Below are 20,525 nucleotides of genomic sequence, written 5' to 3'. Positions count from 1 at the left end.
GTGGTTTATGTTGTTATTTGATTTTAAACCAAGTTCTTTATTAGTGCTAATTTTTATTCTCTGACTTTTATTATTTCCAGGGCATCGGGAGAGCATGAGTCATCAAGGCGAGTAAAATCAGAACTTCTTGTCCAAGTAGATGGAGTGAGTAATAGTGCTACCAGTGAAGATAGTCAGAAAAAAATGGTAATGGTGCTGGCAGCAACAAACTTTCCATGGGATATTGATGAGGCTCTGAGGTATGGTTGTGTGTTTGTTTATCTATCACAGTAGGATACATATTCTATTGTTGTCCAGAAATGCTTAAATTCAATGCTTAAGAAGTTTTTTATTATGAATTAGCTTGTTTATGTTGTTTAGGATCTTATCTATCTATGAAAGAATTATATCTAACAATTTCATGGTTGGAAGCTAAACACGGATTGGATAATGAGTTTAGTTTTGAAAAAAATCTTCGAATTATTATTTTTTAATGAGATTGAAGTCAAGCATTTGTTGCTATGCAGGAGGAGGCTAGAGAAAAGGATTTATATACCTCTTCCGGATTTTGATTCACGCAAGGAGCTTATCAAAATTAACTTGAGGAGTGTTGAGGTATGATGCCAAAAGTTGTGAAAATCCATTAGAAGTCAGTCTTTCTGCTGTCCATAAATCTGTACGGCACTTCATTTACTCGTTGACACAATTTCTCTTCATGAATTGTTTGTTCAACATTCACTTGTGGGTTTTCCACTTTTGTGTTTTTCTATTATGATAGATGCTCTATTGCGCATTTTACATTGGAAGCTGCTGTAATTGTCATCATGATGACGATTTGAGCAGCTGAAAACAACATAAAAGCTTTGTGCTTGATTGCCAAAACGTAGATTGAGAACATTATGATACAGGCACCTCAAGCATCAACAAAATATCGAGCCAAGATGTGGATTGCCATCTAATATTGGAATACCATGCTGCCTTTATGCTGGATATCCTGAGAAACGTCTTACAAGTAAAGTCAATTAAGTTCATTGACATAGCTGGATTTTGTCGATAAGCCATGATAGTTGAATCCTGTTATGTGCTTGGTACATCCTCTCTCAAATGTTCTTTCCAATTATCTGTTACTTCCTTTTGTTTATTTGACTTTTGATGCAAGTTTTTTTCATTAGACAGTTTTTATTAGTTCCTGCCTATGGCAGGAATACTTATGCATTCATTCAAGTGGTAATATGACATTAACACTGGCCAATCAAATCAAAGAATTTAAAAGATTATATGAAACTTTAAATGTTTATATTTTTTTCACATTTTTCATTATTTTATAAATCACATTTTTCATTCATTCTATTGGTTCATACTATTTTTTGTGGGGGAGAAAATTATTTTTCTTCAACAAAAAATACAAATATTTTTTAACAATGCATTAATGAATGCATTAATTACAACTTTATCTTTTCCACATTTGTGACAACTTGATAAGATTTTTTTTTTTCAATCATTTTATCTTCCACCTCACACAACATGTCTAATCAATATTAATTCTCAATAGCAATATAATTTCAATATGTTATATCTTTGTATTTGAATTTCTAATTTTTCTAAAACTTTGATTTTTTAATAAAAATAGTTAAATTATTACTATTATTTTACTTTTATAAAAATAAATTAAACAATATTATTTTTTAATTATATTTTATAATAGTGTTTATAATATGTATAAATAATAAGTCTTACAATTTATAAATTATATCATTTATTATTAATAATAGTTTTTATTTAAACAATTTATCATTTAGTTTAAATATATTTAGAACTTAAAATATATATTTTAATATTAAATTAATAATTATATTTTGCATCAAAAACCATACTAAATGAAATAACCACCAAAAGGAAATAATTCAATTCTAAAAGATATATAAATTATTATTAAGTTTTTTATAACCTATGTATTAAAATTAAATAGTTATATTCTATTTCTTATTTATTACATCATTTTTTTCATCAACATCGAATTTATATGTATTATATCTATTTGTTATTTGAAAATGTACATATTAAATTATATAGATATTATTTCATAATTAAAAATTACTTAATTTTATGAAAAATTTAGAAATACAAAACATTAAATAGTAAACCTTCTCTAATTGGGTAAAATTAAACAATTAGTTTTACTTATAAAATATTTTTATATTTCAATACATTTAATTTTTTCTTATACAAATATGAGTTTTAATATAAAAATTAAATTCTTAGTTTCATTAATTAAAATATAATATATTTTAATTTTTTATTATAACCATGATTTCATTTTGACTATTTGTTTTATTAAGAAAAATAATTATATTTAATTCTCTCTCTCTCCCACACACACAACTTATGTTGGTATCACTCTATCTTACTATTTTATCTCTCTTCCTCTTCCTCCTCTATATTAGCTATCATTTTTTTCCCTGTATATATGTTTATGTTGTTATTGTTCTATACTGCTATTTATCTCTATCTAATGATTAAAAATAGTGTGATTTCCATTTGATAATCAAGATGAGAATAACACATAGTTGGGGGAGTTTTTCCAACTACTTATGGTTCTCTAGTAGCATGCATAACATGCGTAAACATATAATGTGATACTCCAAATGCTTCATTACTTCTTCAATTTCTATAATTCAAATATCGGTATGGATATCTTTCCTCATTGCACATATTTTAAGTTGTCAACGTAGAAGGTGCAAATTTGTCTAAAGCATATGTATTGATCGTAGTATGATATTAAGTACTTAGTGCTATATTGGGGACTTTGGCCTCTTATTCTTTGGCTTAAATGCCCAAAGATATAATAATATAACACGAGAACTTAACAACAAAATATGAGCCATCCTATCAAATCACAAGTGCATTTCTAGGACGAGAATTTAACAACAAAATATGAGCCATCCTATCAGATCACAAGTGCATTTCTAGGCAAAAATTAATGCATTCACAATGTTAATTTAGAACTATTCAACCTTATTCTCACTCATCTACACCTCTACAATCATTATGTGTTAGGCAGGAACTATGATGCATCGCGTCTCTTGTTATTGATGACATGGCTTATTCTCTTGATATTCTTCCCTATGATTTTATCTAGATCTATCATAAGCATTATGTTAATCTGCACTGCTGATTATCTAGGTATTTATCTTATTTCTAGCAGTTGTCAGGCTGAAAATTCTGGTAGTTGTATAAAGTTAGATCTACGAATCCTCAAAATGGATCTAACTACACTTTATTACAAAGAATGTACAGTATTCACAACAAGGGATGGAGCTTATGTACCTTGTTTAATGTTGTTTGATGCAAAACTTGTAGTTGCATTCTTTGAGAGCTTGCACAACAATGAATGAAAAGGTTGGCCTTGATATGTTAATCTTTGCTTAGATGGCCAATTAAGCCAAGATCTAAGAAGACTACTAGCAGAGAGTAGGAGAAATATAGAGAAATCTAGGAAATATGGCAACTTCCATCGGTACTACAAAGAAATCTTAGCAAGAATAAATGGTAATATCGGAAGTCTAGTTGAGAACCTTTCCGTTTAAAAGTTTGTACCATACGAGTGAGAGAATAGCATATAAAAACACTGTTTTGGCGATGTGTCCTATCAATGCAAGTTTTGTTCCACTACAATATGCAGGATCAAATAATTAGTATTCCAAACAAAGCACCAAATCTTCAACTTTCTCTGGAATAAGGATGCTCATATGCTAACTAATATATACAGTTTGTGTGAGCAAATGAAACAGCCACAAGGTTCCTTCTTATTGTGGACTTTCACTTAGTTGTAATGATGTGATACGCTGGTTATCACAAAGGGGCTTATGTTGTTCATGCAAAGGATGCCAACTTGACTCTAACTTCTCCAAACACTTCCAACCAAACAATTGCAAGGAGACAAGGGTTTAGAAATTTTATCCATGTCTAAGAATGTAAGATAATGTTGATGACGGGGTGAGAACCAGTCGTTGCTTTGCCATGTCAACTAGGCATAGGATAGTGCTGTCTTCTACGGATGCAGGAATGGTTTTCACATTGTTATTCTCATTTAAATTCTATATGAATATTTCCAATAGAAGTTAAACACTTGCAATTTAGGCCCACATAGACCATACAATTTCCTTACAATCAACCAGTAGCAAAAGGTATGGACATTGACTACAACTAGTCACTATTCAACAATATCTTCCATCCACCTGCTTATTTTTAACATGAGATGAAATTTAATCCAAGTGATGGATTGAAAAAACCATGCAATATTGCAAAGGAACACATGTAATCCATTATGAAGATTGACAATGAATCGATAATTATTTTGATAGTATTATGACAACAATTTCAACAAATCTTGGACTCTACTCTAATCAACTAATCTTATATGCCACAAATGAGGAGGCTTTGGCCTTTTATAATTATTCAAATACAATGAAGGGCCAAAATAGTTTTGAAATCAAGGGACATGATTAATCCATTACAAACTCTAATTAGGGATTTATAGCCTGTACGAACAATTACTAAATGCTCACCCAATTACAATAAGCACCACCATGTGGGCTTGCTAGAAAATTACACTGACTTCAGGGGCCAATTAGAAAATTACGTTAGGTAGAAGCATTAGAGAAGATGCCTCAATAAATTGGCCAATGAAATACATAATTACACTGCTGAGATGAGGGGATGACGGAATGGAGGGACAAGTTTCTGGGACGGGGGCACAGAGAGGCCTTAATTTGGGGACGACGGGGGGACAGTGGTGGGGGACTACAAGGGTGGTATATGCTATACATATGATACTTAAAATGCTACTTATGAAAAGATGTATTACAATATAAGATATAAAGATGCAAAAGAGTAGATACTTGAACATTGCATTGAATTGGAAAATTGAACATTGAACATAAATAGTTGAACTAGAAAATAGTCAACATGAGGATGTCCCCCCATCCTTGGCAGAGATGGCGGATCTAGTGGCGCCACGGGGATGGGGGAACGAAGCCCCCATGTCCCCGGTGCATTTCCTATCTCCAGGACTGAGGGCAAAAAGGGGGGGGGGGGGGGAGACTATGATGAAATAATTACAATATTTTGTGGGTCGAAGAGAGATTAGGTAGAAGGTTGTTGAAGAAGGCACCAATTAATGAACCAATAAGATGATCCTGCTTGTATTTACACCAAGTCACCCTTGAGAATATTCTTCTTTTTATCCATTTTTTGAATTTTCTCATGCTAACATTCAATGCATCTAGACAGATTATGGTGAAGTTCGTGCACTAGGATTAGTTCTTTCTAGTTCATTATGGTGAAGTTCCTCCATTAGAATTGAACTAAATTTATCAAGGGATTAGTTCTTTCCAGTTCTACTAAAAATGGATTAGATTTATATGTGATTTTTGAGACATTTCAGCATGTGGGCATTACCAATTCATCTTCACTAAATCTTAAAAGCTTCTTGAATTCCTTAGTCTCCTCTCTATTTTGCTTGAGTAAGCTTGATCTTAGTCACAACAAAAACATGGGAAGCCTTTTAGATTTTCTTTATCTGTTTAAAAGCCTTATTTGAGGGAAGTGCTAGGACAATTCCCTTCTTACAAATGCCTCCTTTTAATTAACAAATGATGAAATTGGTGTACTTTTTTGTTGTTTCTTGAACATATCAGACGGTGGGTGACAAAGCTTTAGGGATATATCCTCAACAAACATTGGAAATCTAAGTTGCTATTATGGGCACATGCATGGGCATGGGTATGAGAAGATACACACAGACTACAAAAATCTAAAGATATATACAAAATTGTAAAGCTAAATATGTTTGATAGTATAATGCTTCATTATTGATCAATGCCAAAGGTGAAATTGGTAGCAATAAAGATAAAAATTTAAATGCCTTTAGTATTTATTTAATAGTTTTTGTTATCAATCAATATTTAATTGTAGGAAATTTAGTCGTCTAAGTTCTTGATTCTAGTCTTCTTCTCAAACCCTCTCATTGTAGTCAAATTTCTAATAAAACAAGTGATCCAACTAACTAGTGAAAGTTCGAGAGTGGAGATGCTAATGGGTTTGAGGGGCAACCATGAGAAGCTGCACAAGGTGTTAGATGTGAGTAAAACCTAACAATAGAAGGGTTGTGGGAAAACAACAATGATCTTTGTATTCAACAAATGGCATTTTTATGGGCATTTTAGGGTTTTTGGACACACGAAAGAAAGAGTTAAGAAAAGGCCCTTTTTTGTTACTTTTGGTGCTCAAAACTTTTGGGTATGCCCAAGTACATATTTGGGTGTATCCAAGCTCCCATGTTTGACTGAGGGTGTACCCTTAGGCAAACCTATACTTGCACATGCCTAGTACGAGTGCAGGATGCCTTATCCGGGTACAAGATAACTTAGTTGGGAAATTTTGTTTTTGTGATGGATCATCTATATCTAGTAGTCTTGAATTTTTTTTAATATAATTGTTGAAAATCACAAAGCTCATGCTCCACAATTTAGTTATCCAAATTTTCTAACATATGGGCAACCGTTTGAATTTGTTTGTTCTATTTGTTCATTTGTAACATTGTAGAACTCTATTTTCATGGTAATGACTCTGGAGTACATGCTTGCTGATTTGCTAAGAACTTGCCTCATCATTTGCTTTGCAAGTTTTGACAAGGTTTACTCACCGAGTTTCTTGTGCAAAGTTTCTGAAAACTTGCTAAGAGTTGCCATAAAATTAGTTAGTTTTTTCCATTCAAATCATGTCACAAGCAATATGTGAAAATTGGGGAAACAATGTGGGTGAGACACTGCAATATGTTGAACTATATAAATATATATATTTTTTAAATTTAGTATTTTTTAAGTAGCCGAACTTTGCCAAATACTCTTCGAGTCAATTTTCTTTTTGGTTTTTTCTGAGTATTCTCCGAGTCTAAGTTTAAAAGTTGTTTTTCGATATACTATTAATTGTAGACTTTGCATTGCAAATCAATATGAAGTGGTTTGTAACTTTCTATACCATTTTTTGCAAAATTTGCCTCTTGGACAATATAACTTTTGTCCTCATAATAATGTCCACTAACTTAATCAACCAAGCATCGTCCATTTAATTAGCCAATAGGCTATGTGGAGACATTCTGACCGAAAAACATGATGTCTGGCCCAGGAAAAAATATCGCTTGCTATATGTTGGATAAATGCCACTGCCGCTGGGCAAGAAATTGTGGTTACGAGCGGGAAAATAATTTTATGCGGAGGGTGGAGAGACAACCCGTTGGATTCTGTCAACATCTTTGACCCGGTTTCGTAGTCCTCGTATTCCAGCCGCCCATGCTTTTGCCGTGGGCTCATTTTCGTAGTGAGGTCATCGTTGACAAGCTCTATGTTGTTGGTGGCTGCGATGGGAAGTAGTCGCAGTCTGCTAAGGCAAAATTCTTTGACCCAACGGAAAACAAGTAGTTTTTGGCACCGTCTTTGTAGACCAGGATATCGTTTTACCTAGGAGTGGCCATGGTGAGAAAGCTGTTGGTCTAGGCAACAGGCGACGTGTCTAGGGAAACCATGGTCACGAGGTATTAACATTGTTTCAACTTGGAGGGTTAAGAGGCCCCAACAGAAGCGAAGAAATTAATTGGTACCATAAGTCGTTCATATGGAATTTTCTTTTCACTGTACAAGTATTTCTCCTAGCCATGATTTGTTGGTCCCAAATGGTAGTGAGAGAGAGGGTGAATCAGTATGCACACTTCTATAAAATTTCCCAGTTTGTCTACTGATCTTTTCTACACATTGTATCACTACTACTTTAACTATTAGGGAAATAATAAATGCTATGCAGTAAAACCATATTATATTCCATACAGAGGAATACATCAATGATACAAGTATTTTTGTGTGGAAACCCCCAGGGTGAGGGTGAAAACCACAGTGGGAGTAACGTACCCACTAGCCTTTCCTTTAAAGAAAAAGGGTGCCCTGTTAAAGGCTTACAACTGTTCCCTCTGAGAACTCTTCTTGTTAGGAATGCCAATAACTTGTTAGGATTACAACAACCTGCCAAAGGATTTAGATCTCTTTCTGAGGGATACCTAGTTAGAGGATTTCAAAGACTTCTTACAAGTCTTCCCTCTTAAAGGCTTACAGTAGATGCTCTGGCTAGAAAGCAAACTAATGTAGTGATCTAAATATGTGGCACACCTTGCTTGATAGATCTTTTGTTAAATTACCTCGAAGATGCTATGATCTTCTTCTTCTGCTTTGGCTTGGGTAAGTGTTCTTCTACTCTCTTCCCTTGTTCTCCTCGTGCACTTAGCACTTACTATAGCTTCTTGTTCACATTTGACTTGTTACATTCTTGTCTCATTTCTTTTGCATAATGAACTTCTTCACTTTTACACGCTCTCGCCAACAGCTTCTTCATGTATCTTTCTTTTCAACGAGTGTTAAGTTATTTTTTAAATCAATCCATTGGACCACGAATGCAAACCCTAAAGTTATTCCACTCAAACTACAATTTAAATTTTGAACTCCATGGTGAGCATAGTCATAAGATATCCATGAGTGCCTATCGGTATCCTATGCTTATAGGCCAACTTGGTTGTCTGCATGTCTATATTTAGATTTGTGACCTTGCATGCTTTTACGATATTCCGGTGCACTACTTTGCTACATTTCTTTGTCGTGTTCAGTCCTTCCTCTCGTGTTGTCACATTAGTGGTGACTGGGCTGTGGCCGCTTAGCATTCGTGCTTCTCTCTTCATTCTACTGTCTTGACCAGTCCTCCAGTTTCCCGGTGGCTTTGAGACTTCTTGTTAACCAGTTGCCAATCAATGACAACACAAACTTCTACTTCAGTTCTTGAGTTTGTTGCTCTTTGTTTGCTAAGTTGAAGTAGCTTAGTCCAACAATCTCTCCCTTTGGCATTGATGGAAAAATCTTCTATACTACATTGTAGGTTAACAAGATACTTGAATTGACACTTGACCTGTCTCAATGCTTGGTTTGTTTTGCTGCCTCGTTCTCCTCTATTGTCTCTCTTCATGTTACATTTGTTTTTCTCCCCCTAAGGTATATATATACTTTGCATCTCTTCTATCTTGTCTTCTTCCCTTGTATATCTTTCCTCCCCCTTTGTCTTTTCTCCCTTTACATAACTTCCCCTTTTTGTCATCAATGACAATGGGAAGAGTGGAGATAGACTGGATATATGCTCCCCTTGTGATGGTGATTCTTTTATGCCATGTTCGTCATAGCTTTTCAAAGATGTCCTTGTACTTGTCTTTGGCTGAGTTAAGAAGGATCTCACATGACTACTTTATATCTTTGAGTACAATTGCCGCACTCCGTATTCCTTGTAAATGCTTCGTTGATCTCTGATGGTGGCATGCCAAGTAGCTCATTTTCTTCTTTCACTGATGCACTGATGGACCCGATCATTGGAGTCAAGAAGCATTGAAGCTCCATGAGTTTGATAGTCCTTTTTTCTTCTTCAACTCGCAGCTGGTGCAACGGGTACATGGTGTCCTGCAACTTGTTTATATGCTCTGCTGCTGATCGTGATAGTGGATCAAATGCTTGGGTAGTAGCATTAAGTTTTTGTTGAGCCTTTGCCTCTGACTGCTCAAGGTCACCTGCTAGGGTGTGTGACATGCTTTGTTTTTGGAATGCTAGGGTAATTTCTTTCAAAGCTTTGGACATCTCATCCCTGAGTGTCATAAGTTCCCCTTTCTTCTCTATGATAAGTTTCCTCTCCGCTTCGAGTAGTCTCACTGGAATGTGCTTTTCTAGTACACTTGGAAGCTAGACCGCCTTCCCATGAAGATGTCTTGTTACATCTCTGATTTGAGTAATCAAATCATAATTCTCATCATATGTTGCATTTGCTGCAAGTTCCTTCAGAATATTACGAGTGTCAGCCAGTGTGCTTGAACGCTCGTACCTTTTTCTGTTTTGCTTCATCTTCTTGTAATTCTCAGCGAGCTTAGTATTTTTTCCCAACTCCTTTGATTTCATTTCATCGGTTCTCTTGCTCAACTCATTTACTCATTTTCCAAGTTCTAGCATTTTTGCAGCTTTGGCTACATCGGAGTCATATAGTGCTCCCTCTTCCTTTGATGTGTCAGACTCTGCCCATTTCTAGAATTCTTTTTTCCCTTTGCTCCTTTTCTTGCTTCCTAAATCCTCTATGTCGCTCTTCCCTTTGTCTGGCTTCTTGACACTCCTTTGTCCTTTGGATAGTGTCGAGGATAGATTGACTGTTGGTGTCTCCCGAGACTGAGTGGGTTGTAAGGCTTCTTGCTTGTTCATTGTATTTGTTCCTCTTTCCTATTGCTCTCCTGCATCGGTTTGGACCTCCATTGCAGGTAGCTATGTGTCACTTGCTTCATTTCCTATTTCCGCTTCTATGCTTCTTTTGTCCTCTTTTCTTGTCCAATTGTTTCATTGTGACCGGTTATTTCTTGTTCTTCATTCTTTCCTTCTTTAGTCGCATCTGTGATGTTTTCCCATTCTCTAGTTGTCTAAGTGTCAGCTTTGGGTTGCTCTTGTGTAGCTGAAGGTGTCGTAGAGGCTTGTTGTGTTTCTCCGGTTTCCTTTAGTTCTTGATTTGGATCTTAGCTGATTTGAGTTCTCTGTTCTCCCAATGCAGTAGGCTTTTCTGCTGATTTCTTCTTGGTGCTCCTAGGACCTCTTGTATTAGGTCGCTTTTGTTCTTTGTGGGCATCTTTGGCTATCTTGCTTTGATTTCCTCCTTTCTCAAGAGTTTCTCTCTCTTGTTCATAGAGTTCTGACTAGAACTTTCTTGCATTTGCAAATGCATCTTTCCTCAACCCTGTGGTGATTAATGCCACATTCTCTAGTGGGTTGGTGTTTGGTCTACATGAATCTACAATATCCATGATATCTTGTTTGCTTAGGTTGGTTCTTATATTAGTGACTGCTTCATCCAACATATTCTTCCAATCGACTATGGCCTTAGACCATTTCACTTTGATTATTTCAGATAACTCTTCTGGCAATTAGGACTATACATCTTGTGGTGTTCTCTAAATGCTCTCAAATTCACTAGTATCGAATGTACTATCTTATTCCTATTTAATTTATTGAATTTTAAGAGTCTATCTATAATGGTATTATAGCTACCATTATTTTCAATATCCTCAATAACATTTTGCAATGAAAGCTTCTTTTCTTTTTTCGTGGACTTCAAGCTTTCAAGATTTGATTCTTCTTGTTCCTCTTCCTCCTGCTAAGTAGGAGGTTTCTTCTTTCCTTTTGTTGTACCTTTCCTTTTGCAAGTCTCAACTGTTGGAGGCTTAGAGGTTGCCTGTTTCCTCTTGCTCCTTGGTTCATCCTCTTCTGACTCTGGTTCTGGAGTGGAACTTTTCTCTGAGTCGGTTTGTGGACTCTCTTCACTTACTTGAGTTTCTTCTGCCTCAAGGTGCTTTATGTCTTTCTTTGTTCCTTTCTTCTTCTTTGGCTTCATCTACTTTGAAGCTTCAACTTCTTGTTCAGTGAGCTTTTTTCTTGTTTCTTCAACTATTCCAAACCTTTGTTGTCCCTTCTCAACAAGTTTCTCAATTAGTTCCTAGATGAGGCTTCTGGTTGGTCCTTCCTCAATCTCATAAGGAAATTCTGTTAACAAATGAGTTGTTGGTTCGATTTCTTGCACCATGTAGTTGTCTATGTTTGCTAAGAAGCAAATGCTTCTATAGTCATTTACTAGATTTACTGGTATTCTTCTTTTCTGCATGTCTTCTTGGAACTTTTGGAAGTAGCCTTCAAGCTTTTCTAGGCCATTGTATAAATATGAGAATATGGTGAGACATGTCTCTGTGGTAAGTTAATAAACAACTGATGCGTATAAAAACGAGTATAGGAGATGTCTCATGAAGAGACATGTCTCTATGGTAAGTTAACGACCATTTAAACAATTACACACACACACATATATATATATATAAAAGTTGATAAATGAGAGTTTGTCTAGTTGATGATTAACCAATAACCATAGAATGATTATCTCTTGGTCACTTCAATCCAATTGAAGCTACACCATTAACGCCCCCTCTTTGTTGGGGAGTATTGTTATAGAACACATTATGCTCTCAAGCATATAGAGGGATATCATTTCAATATGATATTCTTGGAATGACATATTTAAGGATATCAACTCATACCCACCAAATCAGATGTTATCTTTCGATATCATCAAAAGTATGATTCAACAAGGAATATCAACCATATGATATTTGTCATACTTATATTTTCCTGGTATGTGCATTGGCATCAAGTCCATGATACTTATCAAGAGCATTTTCTGCATATGGTGTGAACACCATGTCATATCCCGGTGGAATGTGTTATTTGATCTCCGAGACAACAACTGAATGTAGTCCATCAGAATAACAAGTAAGCTATCATGATCTCCGGGACAACAACTTAATGTAGTCCATCATGATTAGCTAAGAGGCTGTCATGACCTTTAGGACAACAATTTAATGTAGTCTATCATGAGAACAGGTCAAGCCATTGTTAAGATCGTCACCTCACAATAGCGACCATAACCAAACATTGATGAAAGCTGTCACCTCTAATGATGTTTTCCAATAGAATCATGTAGTAACTCACATGATATACACTATGAACCATGTTAGAGGATGAATCTACCATAGCTGCTCTTAGAGGATGGAACAAGGGCTTTCACCTCAAACTTCTCTCTCATAGAGAAGAATGCATTATAAGAAATTTCACCTCGAACTTCTCCCTCTCAATTTGTTGACTTTTTCCTCCAAGGTTGCTTCTGATATCAACCTTTTGACCTCTTCGTACAAGGTTGCCTTTGATAAAGTGTTAGACTCCTTAATATGGAAGGATACTCATAATCTCAGTTATCAAGGATATTTGCTTCAAGAGTCTCACTTTATCTAGCTTGATCATCAGATGACTAGTGGATTCTAAAGCATAGCTTGTTTGGAGCTATTGTCATAAGATCGAGTCAGCACAATATTTGGTAGCATGTGTAAAGTACAAACCTTCTTTTCTTTCAAGAACATCCTCAAACATACACGAAAAGATCAAGACAAATAACTCTTATAGTATGGGTGCATTCATCATTCTTGATGGCCAAGTTGTTTCTTTTTATGAATCTATTGTTTTTGGCTTGTTCACATGGTTTTTTAGATGCGCATCCTGAGCATTGATCTTACACTTTTGTGGATATGATTTATATCCAAGCGGAGTTGATGATATTGAATGTACCTTAGCTCTACTCACTCCTTTAAGGGTTTGATCAAGATGTCAGTGTTCTTTGTGGGGCAATGCTCCCACTAAAGGCAATTGAATTGATTTGATGGTGTGCTTAGTATTGGTCTTTTTGGCTTGGTGTTTGGTGGTTTTATGCACGGTGCTGGTTTTTTAGCTTGCTGCTTGGTGTTTTTTGTGCCTGGTGCTGGTCTTGCGGAGCTCGATGTTGGTTTTTGGTTTGACTCGTGGCTCTCATGGGTTTCTCCTCCAGATTTTTGGTTTGAGGGTTGGGTAATCAGTTTTGCCATTTTTGCCCTCATATTTGGCCGCAGTATTTTGTAATCTTTGATGTAATTTTTCTTCAAAATCAATAAAGTATAGGTCTTCGTGCCTTCTATGAAGAAAAAACAAACACATAGTTTTTATAGATTGACAAATAAGAGAGAGACTACAATGAGTAGATAAATGTAATACTCGGGGATAAGAATACTTATCTACACATGAGGGTCCATAGACATTAAATCAAAGGATGATTCCATTTGAAACTCTGATGATGTCCCTTCTCTGACATCTCCCCTCTAAAGATGGTGCAAGTGGAAATGAAACATTGGTTATTATTATTCCCCCCCATAATGTCAAATTCCCACTCATTCCATTATAATCTTAAAGTGTTTAATAGTATGTAATAATAGATTCTGCAATATCCTTGAACTTAGCACTACCAATGTCATTCTTTTCCCCAATGGACTGGCATTTTACCTTTCATTTTACTTCTTTCTTGGTTATTCATGCCACTTCATAGAGACCATCAATTATATGCTGCTTCATTTACAACATTGCGTCTTCCTTAATCAATGAAATTATGGATTGTGATAAAGTATAGATTCTCTTTTAGCAGCCCTTGCATTTTCTTGATGAGTGAATATATGTCACCTTGATTAGGATTCTACCAACGATACCATTCTAACATACCAATATATATTAGTGTTCCGGGACTCTGCAAGTCCAAGGCAGGGGTGGCCTTTTCGAGGCAAATGGCCTTTGGACTCGGACTTGGCCGAGTCCTGGTAGAGTTCACGTGGACTCGCTCAGTCCCGAGCCCAAGACTCCCTAATTTTTATTTTTTATTTTTTAAATATTTTTTTAAAGATAGAGATTTCTGGAAGGTGTTTTTTTTCAGTGTTATTAAAATTGTTATTAAAAGACTTTTACTGTTAAAGGTTGTGTTTCACCAAGGAAATTGATAGACATACTTGAGAGCCTTGTTGTCTACAATGTGCACATAAGCTGTAACAAACATATTTCTCTATATCTGAGTCTTCCATGACTTATCTTAGGCATATTCGTAGGAGGGCATAGGCTACTACGAACCTTAGTCTTCTACACTCTAGCTGATATTTTGATATATGTTTTCAACCTTTGATTCCATGGATTTCATATATTGTAGACATTTGACAGTGATACTATGTTTAACTTTATATTATGTTATTCAGTTTTTTTCCTTTAGAAATTCGCTGTTATACTTATGTGATCTATGTAAAATTGTGTACGAGTGTTAAGTAGCTTCTATTTATCTCAATTATTGTGTATTTGATGTTAATTGACTAAATGATGCATGAAAAAATCTTTAAAGCCTTAAAAATCTTTGAATATCATGGGTTTTTCAATTTTTCGAGTCCTTGCCGATTCCGATACTGAGTCGGATTTTGACTTTTCGAGTCAGAGGTGAGTTCGAGTCTTGTATATATATATGAGAGTTTGTTGATGATAAACCAATAACCATACAATGATTATCTCTAGGTCAATTCAATCCCCGATTGAAGCTACAACATTAACATAATGTTGTAAGAAAACATAAAATAAGAGGGATGAGTAACCATTTAATGGATATTAGAAAATGAAGTCTAAACCCCATGTCAAGAGAATAGCAGTGAATTGTTATAATTCATTTTTTCACCCATAGCTCTGTTCTTTCCCAAGCGTGTATGCAATCACAACGACTAAGAGAGTTGGTCTTTGACTGAGACATCCAACGTCCACATTCAAGACAAATACTTACAAATCATTCTTGTATGCGAGTGCTGACATTTTCAGTATCGATTGTTTGCATATAGTGCTCAAGTCGAGCTATAACCTCTACAAGTCCTGATTTCCACTCTGATTTTTCTTTATGTTTTTCTTCTAGAAATCGAACATTAGAATCATCTGATTGCCTATCAAAGAAGGCATAAACATCTTTTTGTAATTCAGAGTTTGGAATGATTCACAATCTATGTATTTAATTCTTTTGTTCTCCTATATTGATGTAAGGAGTCATCATGCAATTTGAAAGAATATGTTCATGAAAGCACATCAAGTATGATTGTTCATTCTTTTTGAATCAATGTCAAAGATTGCTCGTTCCTATAGGGGTATTGTCAATATACCCTCTGGGATGAGTACGACACCGGTACGATGTCGAAATAATCTGCAAAGAATTATATTTCTTATTTTGTAATGTCATAGGCCAATTTGGGTATAATGAGATGGCAATGTCTATATTTATAAACCAGAAATTCACTTAAGGATTCACCCAGAAATTCATCCATGAGGACCAGCAGGGTCGAGATGAAGGGTGATGATGGGAATATCCCTGCAAAAAAAAAGTAAATTTAGATTAGTAAAATAACCATATCGATCTAACTAAATCAGCTCATGGTAGCCCAATGATTAGATCTTGTTGCCTAGTTGAGCGATGGGTTGATACTTTAATACTAGGATGCTCAGTGGCTGGATAGGGTGTCTCATGTCTATGCTTAGGTAGGGAGGGCCTTTTTCGGTTGAGATTGTGTGGGGATACTTAGGGGTCTACGGTTGGGAGGTTAAGCCCTTGACAATGCTTCTCCTCTCCACCAAATGCCAAGGTTTGCACAAGACAAAGGTATGATCTGTATTGAAATATCTTCTGGTAACAGGTATTTTACTTTATGAATTTGCAATTTCAAGTTGAAAATATAATAGATGGTTAATATTGTTTAATCGGTTATTCCCCTCAATGCTTAGAAATACATTTTCTTTTTCAATGCATTAGGAAATCAATGAAATTAGTTAATTTTTTAATTGAACATGAAATGTAACTGCATGCATGAGATAGGCTTACTTGATGTAGTTATAACTGTCCTTCCTTCATCTGAATATAAATATGAACATATCTTTATTTACAAGTAATTGTCATAATTAGAAATGGGAAAAAAAGGGGGATGTTATAGTGGTTTTGTTGCCTAATTGATATTGGTTATTACGATACAGTAGTATAACTTTTTGTACCCTAAGTGGTATATATGGACTAAACATGGTTTTGCAGATGTTGCCTTAGGTGGGTTCTGGTTTTAGAATTTAGGGTATTGCAAACTTAACATCCTCAATTTAGTTTTGATTGAATACTCCCTCAGTTGATAGTTATAATATTTCAGTTATATTGGTTATAACCATTAATCTCTTTCATATGAACATGTAAATAAATGTTATAATTGCCTTATCATGAAAATGAAGTAGTAACTGTTTTTTGATGATACGCTAGTTGTTAGCTAAGGCGCAGGAAAAGGGGTTGTTACAGAAGAAGTGTAGCTTTGTGAAGGAGCTAGTGTATTTGGGATTTGTAGTCTTAGCGGAAGGTCTAAAAATGGACCTTGAGAATGTGAAAGCTACCCTTAAATGGCCTACTCCAAGGAGTGCTATTGACGTAAGATCTTTTCATGGTTTGGCTAGCTTCTGCAAAAATTTTATTAGAGGTTTTAACAGTGTTCGTGGACTCTTGATTGAAGAATGACAGGGGATAGGAAAGAGTTTAAATGGACTACAAGAGCACATGAGAGTTTTAATTTGTTGAAACAAAATGTTACAACCCAACCTGTTTTAGCTGTTCTAGATTTTAATAAGGCGTTTTAAGTAGACTATGATGCTAGTGGTACTGCAATAGGAGTTTTTTTGAGCCAAGAAAGTAGAGGACTTGTTTTTTTATTGAGAAGTTGAATTATGCCAAAAGAAAATAATTTGTTTATGGTCAGGAATTTTATGCTATAGTTCATGCATTGAAAAGGTGGAGACACTATTTTCTTTTGAAGGAATTTGTTTTATTTACTGATCATCAAGCTTTGCAGTATTTGAATATTCAAGGAAAGTTGAATTAGAGGCTTTTGAAGTGGGTTGAGTTTTTGCAGAGTTACACATTCTTTATGAAATGCAGGATTGAGAAGTCCAACAGGGTTTGCAGATGCTCTTAGTAGGAGACAACTTTTGTTGACAGAGATGCAGATTTAGGTGGTTGAGTTCAAGGAACTCAAGAGTTTGTGTCTAGAGGATCTTGATTTTGGTGAAGCTTAGAAAGCTTGTACAATACTTGTTACATACTTTTGGTTAGCGAGAATTATTATTGGTTGCAGTTGCAACATGATATTAAGAAGTTTGTACATAGTTGCAGAGTATGTCGGATGACAAAAAGGATGAAGCAAGATACAGGGTTGTATCAGCCATTAGCTATACCAGAGAAGTCATTAGAGGATGTCGGCATGGACTTTATTCTTGGGATACCAAGGACTCAGCGAGGGCATGATTTGATTTTTTTGGTGGTTGATAGGTTTTCTAAGATAACACATTTTATTCCTTCCAAGAAAACTAGTGATGCTGTTTATGTGGCAAAATTGCTTTTTCGAGAAGTGGTGAGACTACATAGTCTACCAAACAGCATAGTTTTAGATTGAGATACCAAGTTTGTTGGGTATTTCCGATGCACACTGTGGGAGAAGTTGAAGACAAACTTGAAGTTCAACTCATCACATCATCCATAGACTGATGGACAAATAGAGGCAGTGAATAGGAGTTTTGGGAATTTGTTAAGATGTTTGGTTGGAGATAAGCCAACATGATGGGACACGATTTTACCACAGGTAAAATTCACATACAATAATTTTGTCAACATGAGTACTAATATATCACCATTCCAGATTATATATGGGAGTAGTCCTAGAAATGCTTATGAATTGAGGAAGTTGGATAAAGGAGAGATAGTGCTGAAGCTGAGGATTTTGTAGAACATTTGAATAATGTCCATGAGGAGGTGAGGATGTATATTACAAAGATGAATGCACAGTACAAGGTTAAGGCAGATGAAAAAGGGAGGCATAACGAATTTTAGGTTGGAGATGTCATGATTCATTTGAGGAAGGAGCGATTTCCAGTAGGTACATATAACAAGTTGAAAATGAAGAATTTTGGACCATGCAAGATACTTAAGAAGCATGATTCAGGAAATGCCTATGATGTTGAGTTGCCCACTGAACTGAATGTTTCACTAGTATTTAACATTTCAGATTTGATAGAGTATCATGGAGGAGGTGTTGAAGACGAGGTCATAGAAGTGAAGAGGAGTATTTTGGCAACAACTTCAGCTACAAACGAGATTGAGGATATACTAGACAATCGTGTTGGCAGAAGCACAAGGCCCAAGACATATGAAGAATATTTAATCAAATGGAAAGATAGACTTGTAGAAGGTTCATCACGACTGACAAAGGAGGAGGTTAATTGTCTTGGTTTTCCTTTGAACACTTGAGACGTGACAAGGTCACTTCTCAAATTATCCAGACGTCTAATGCAAGAGCATCTTGGGTGTAAGGGCAATCTTGCATCACCCGAAAATAATTCTGTTTTTTTGTCTTTTCAATAAGTAATATTTCAGTGCATAGTTACTATTTCTGGAAACTTACTATTTTTCGTAAGTTTGTCATACGAGCTCAAAATGTTTTGAATTCACAAGTGTAGGTTCATCTTAGTTATATCATCTTGCTAGTGAAGCTTCGTTGTCATACCATATGTATTGTAGAAGTTATTGAGGTTTTTGGATACAAAATCTTTGAGCTCAAATTTGAAGGCTCAAATGGCTTCGAAACGAGGTAAAACCTCAACTAATTCCGTCTCCGCACTTAGAAGGGCCATTTATGAAAAGTACTTATAGTTGCCAATCGAAGCTACAATTTGAAAGTTATGGCCTCAAGAAGTTGGGCTACCTAAAAGTATAATTTTTATTTGTTATGAGCCAACCTTATGTAATAAATATGAAAATATAATTATTTGGGGGTGAGTCTACCTCAAAGGTTAGGGATAAATGTCTAGATCTTTCCTGAGCGGTGGAAAAATGCCTATATAAGGAAGGCTTGTTGTGTTATCTAGGGAGTTATGGGGGTGGTTAGTAGCTATATATTGTAGAATATTGTAAGGAAGGCACCCATATGGGTTGCATATTGTATTTCGGGATTTTGTAATTCCATGCTTGCAAAGATAATAAGAAGCCCAGATTTTGTTCTCGCAAATTGCTATTGTTTTTGTATTTCTATTATGTGTGTGGTATCAAGGGGAGCACCCTTCATAAATAATTGTTATTGTTTCTGTATTTCTGTTATGTGTTTGTGGTATTAAGGGGATCACCCTTCATTAAGAACCAATAAAAAGTTAGGTATTTAAATTGTGAGCAAACTGTAACTCATACAACCTGTGCTAGAATGGGGACATTATACTCTATCCTTTCCAAAGATTGCTCGTCCTCAAAAAATGCCATTGTAATCCAGAATCATCTGACAGATCCATACTGAAGCCAAAAATGATCCTAGGGTCCCAAATCAACCCAGGGAAATTGCAACACTATCTTGCAAGGTGCCTAAACCAAAGACATCTAGTCATTCTCCAACAAGAAGAGCAATCAAACATTGCATAAAATCAGTCATCTCCTTAAGAAAATGCTCTTCAAAAAGACCAAATTGAAAACCCATAGGAGTGAATTCTAAAATGTAAACATAGGCTATCGCTTCCCTATCAATTGTCAAACGGCTAATTAAAGTGATCACACGTTTCCAAATTAAACTCGAAACATAATTGCCACACTTACACTGTGCTACTCTGATCATAACTAATAATCCATCATATTCAAGCTGCACTCTCTTTTCCTGTAACTCCATTGATAGAACACCATCAAAACCAAAACTGATATTCTTGAGAGAGCTGAAATGATTCCCATGAAATATAACCAGCCGAGGAAGCTTAGAAAAGATCACATCAACAACCCAATGAGAATCATGATTCGGGGTGATAGAACAAACACCTTGCTCACCCACCATAAAGGATAAACCCAAGCATCACTCCTCATGACATCCCAAAAATGAGGAAGGTCAATCATTGTCACAACTCTGAAACTGCCAACCAAAGAACTGTGTAATATCCCCTTTTTGCTCACCGTTGTTGGTGGATTGG

General features: G+C 35.5%; 1 protein-coding gene across 1 annotated transcript in view; it reads left to right on the top strand.

The window, feature by feature from the left end:
* ERH3 (P-loop containing nucleoside triphosphate hydrolases superfamily protein) overlaps window positions 1–20,525 on the top strand; it is a 111,454-nt gene that overhangs the window by 74,051 nt on the left and 16,878 nt on the right. The window contains exons 5-6 of the mRNA XM_089800027.1: window positions 81–239; window positions 507–594. Coding sequence (XP_089656153.1) covers window positions 81–239; window positions 507–594 — 247 coding nt within the window. The remainder of the gene's footprint in view (window positions 1–80; window positions 240–506; window positions 595–20,525) is intronic.

The sequence above is a fragment of the Cupressus sempervirens genome, chromosome 9 (genome assembly GCF_028749045.1).
Source record: "Cupressus sempervirens isolate cs-2001-9-10 chromosome 9, ASM2874904v1, whole genome shotgun sequence".
Classification (NCBI taxonomy): Eukaryota; Viridiplantae; Streptophyta; class Pinopsida; order Cupressales; family Cupressaceae; genus Cupressus; species Cupressus sempervirens.
The sequence above is the reverse complement of the archived record's forward strand: the minus strand, read 5'-3'. Positions and strand labels throughout refer to the sequence as shown.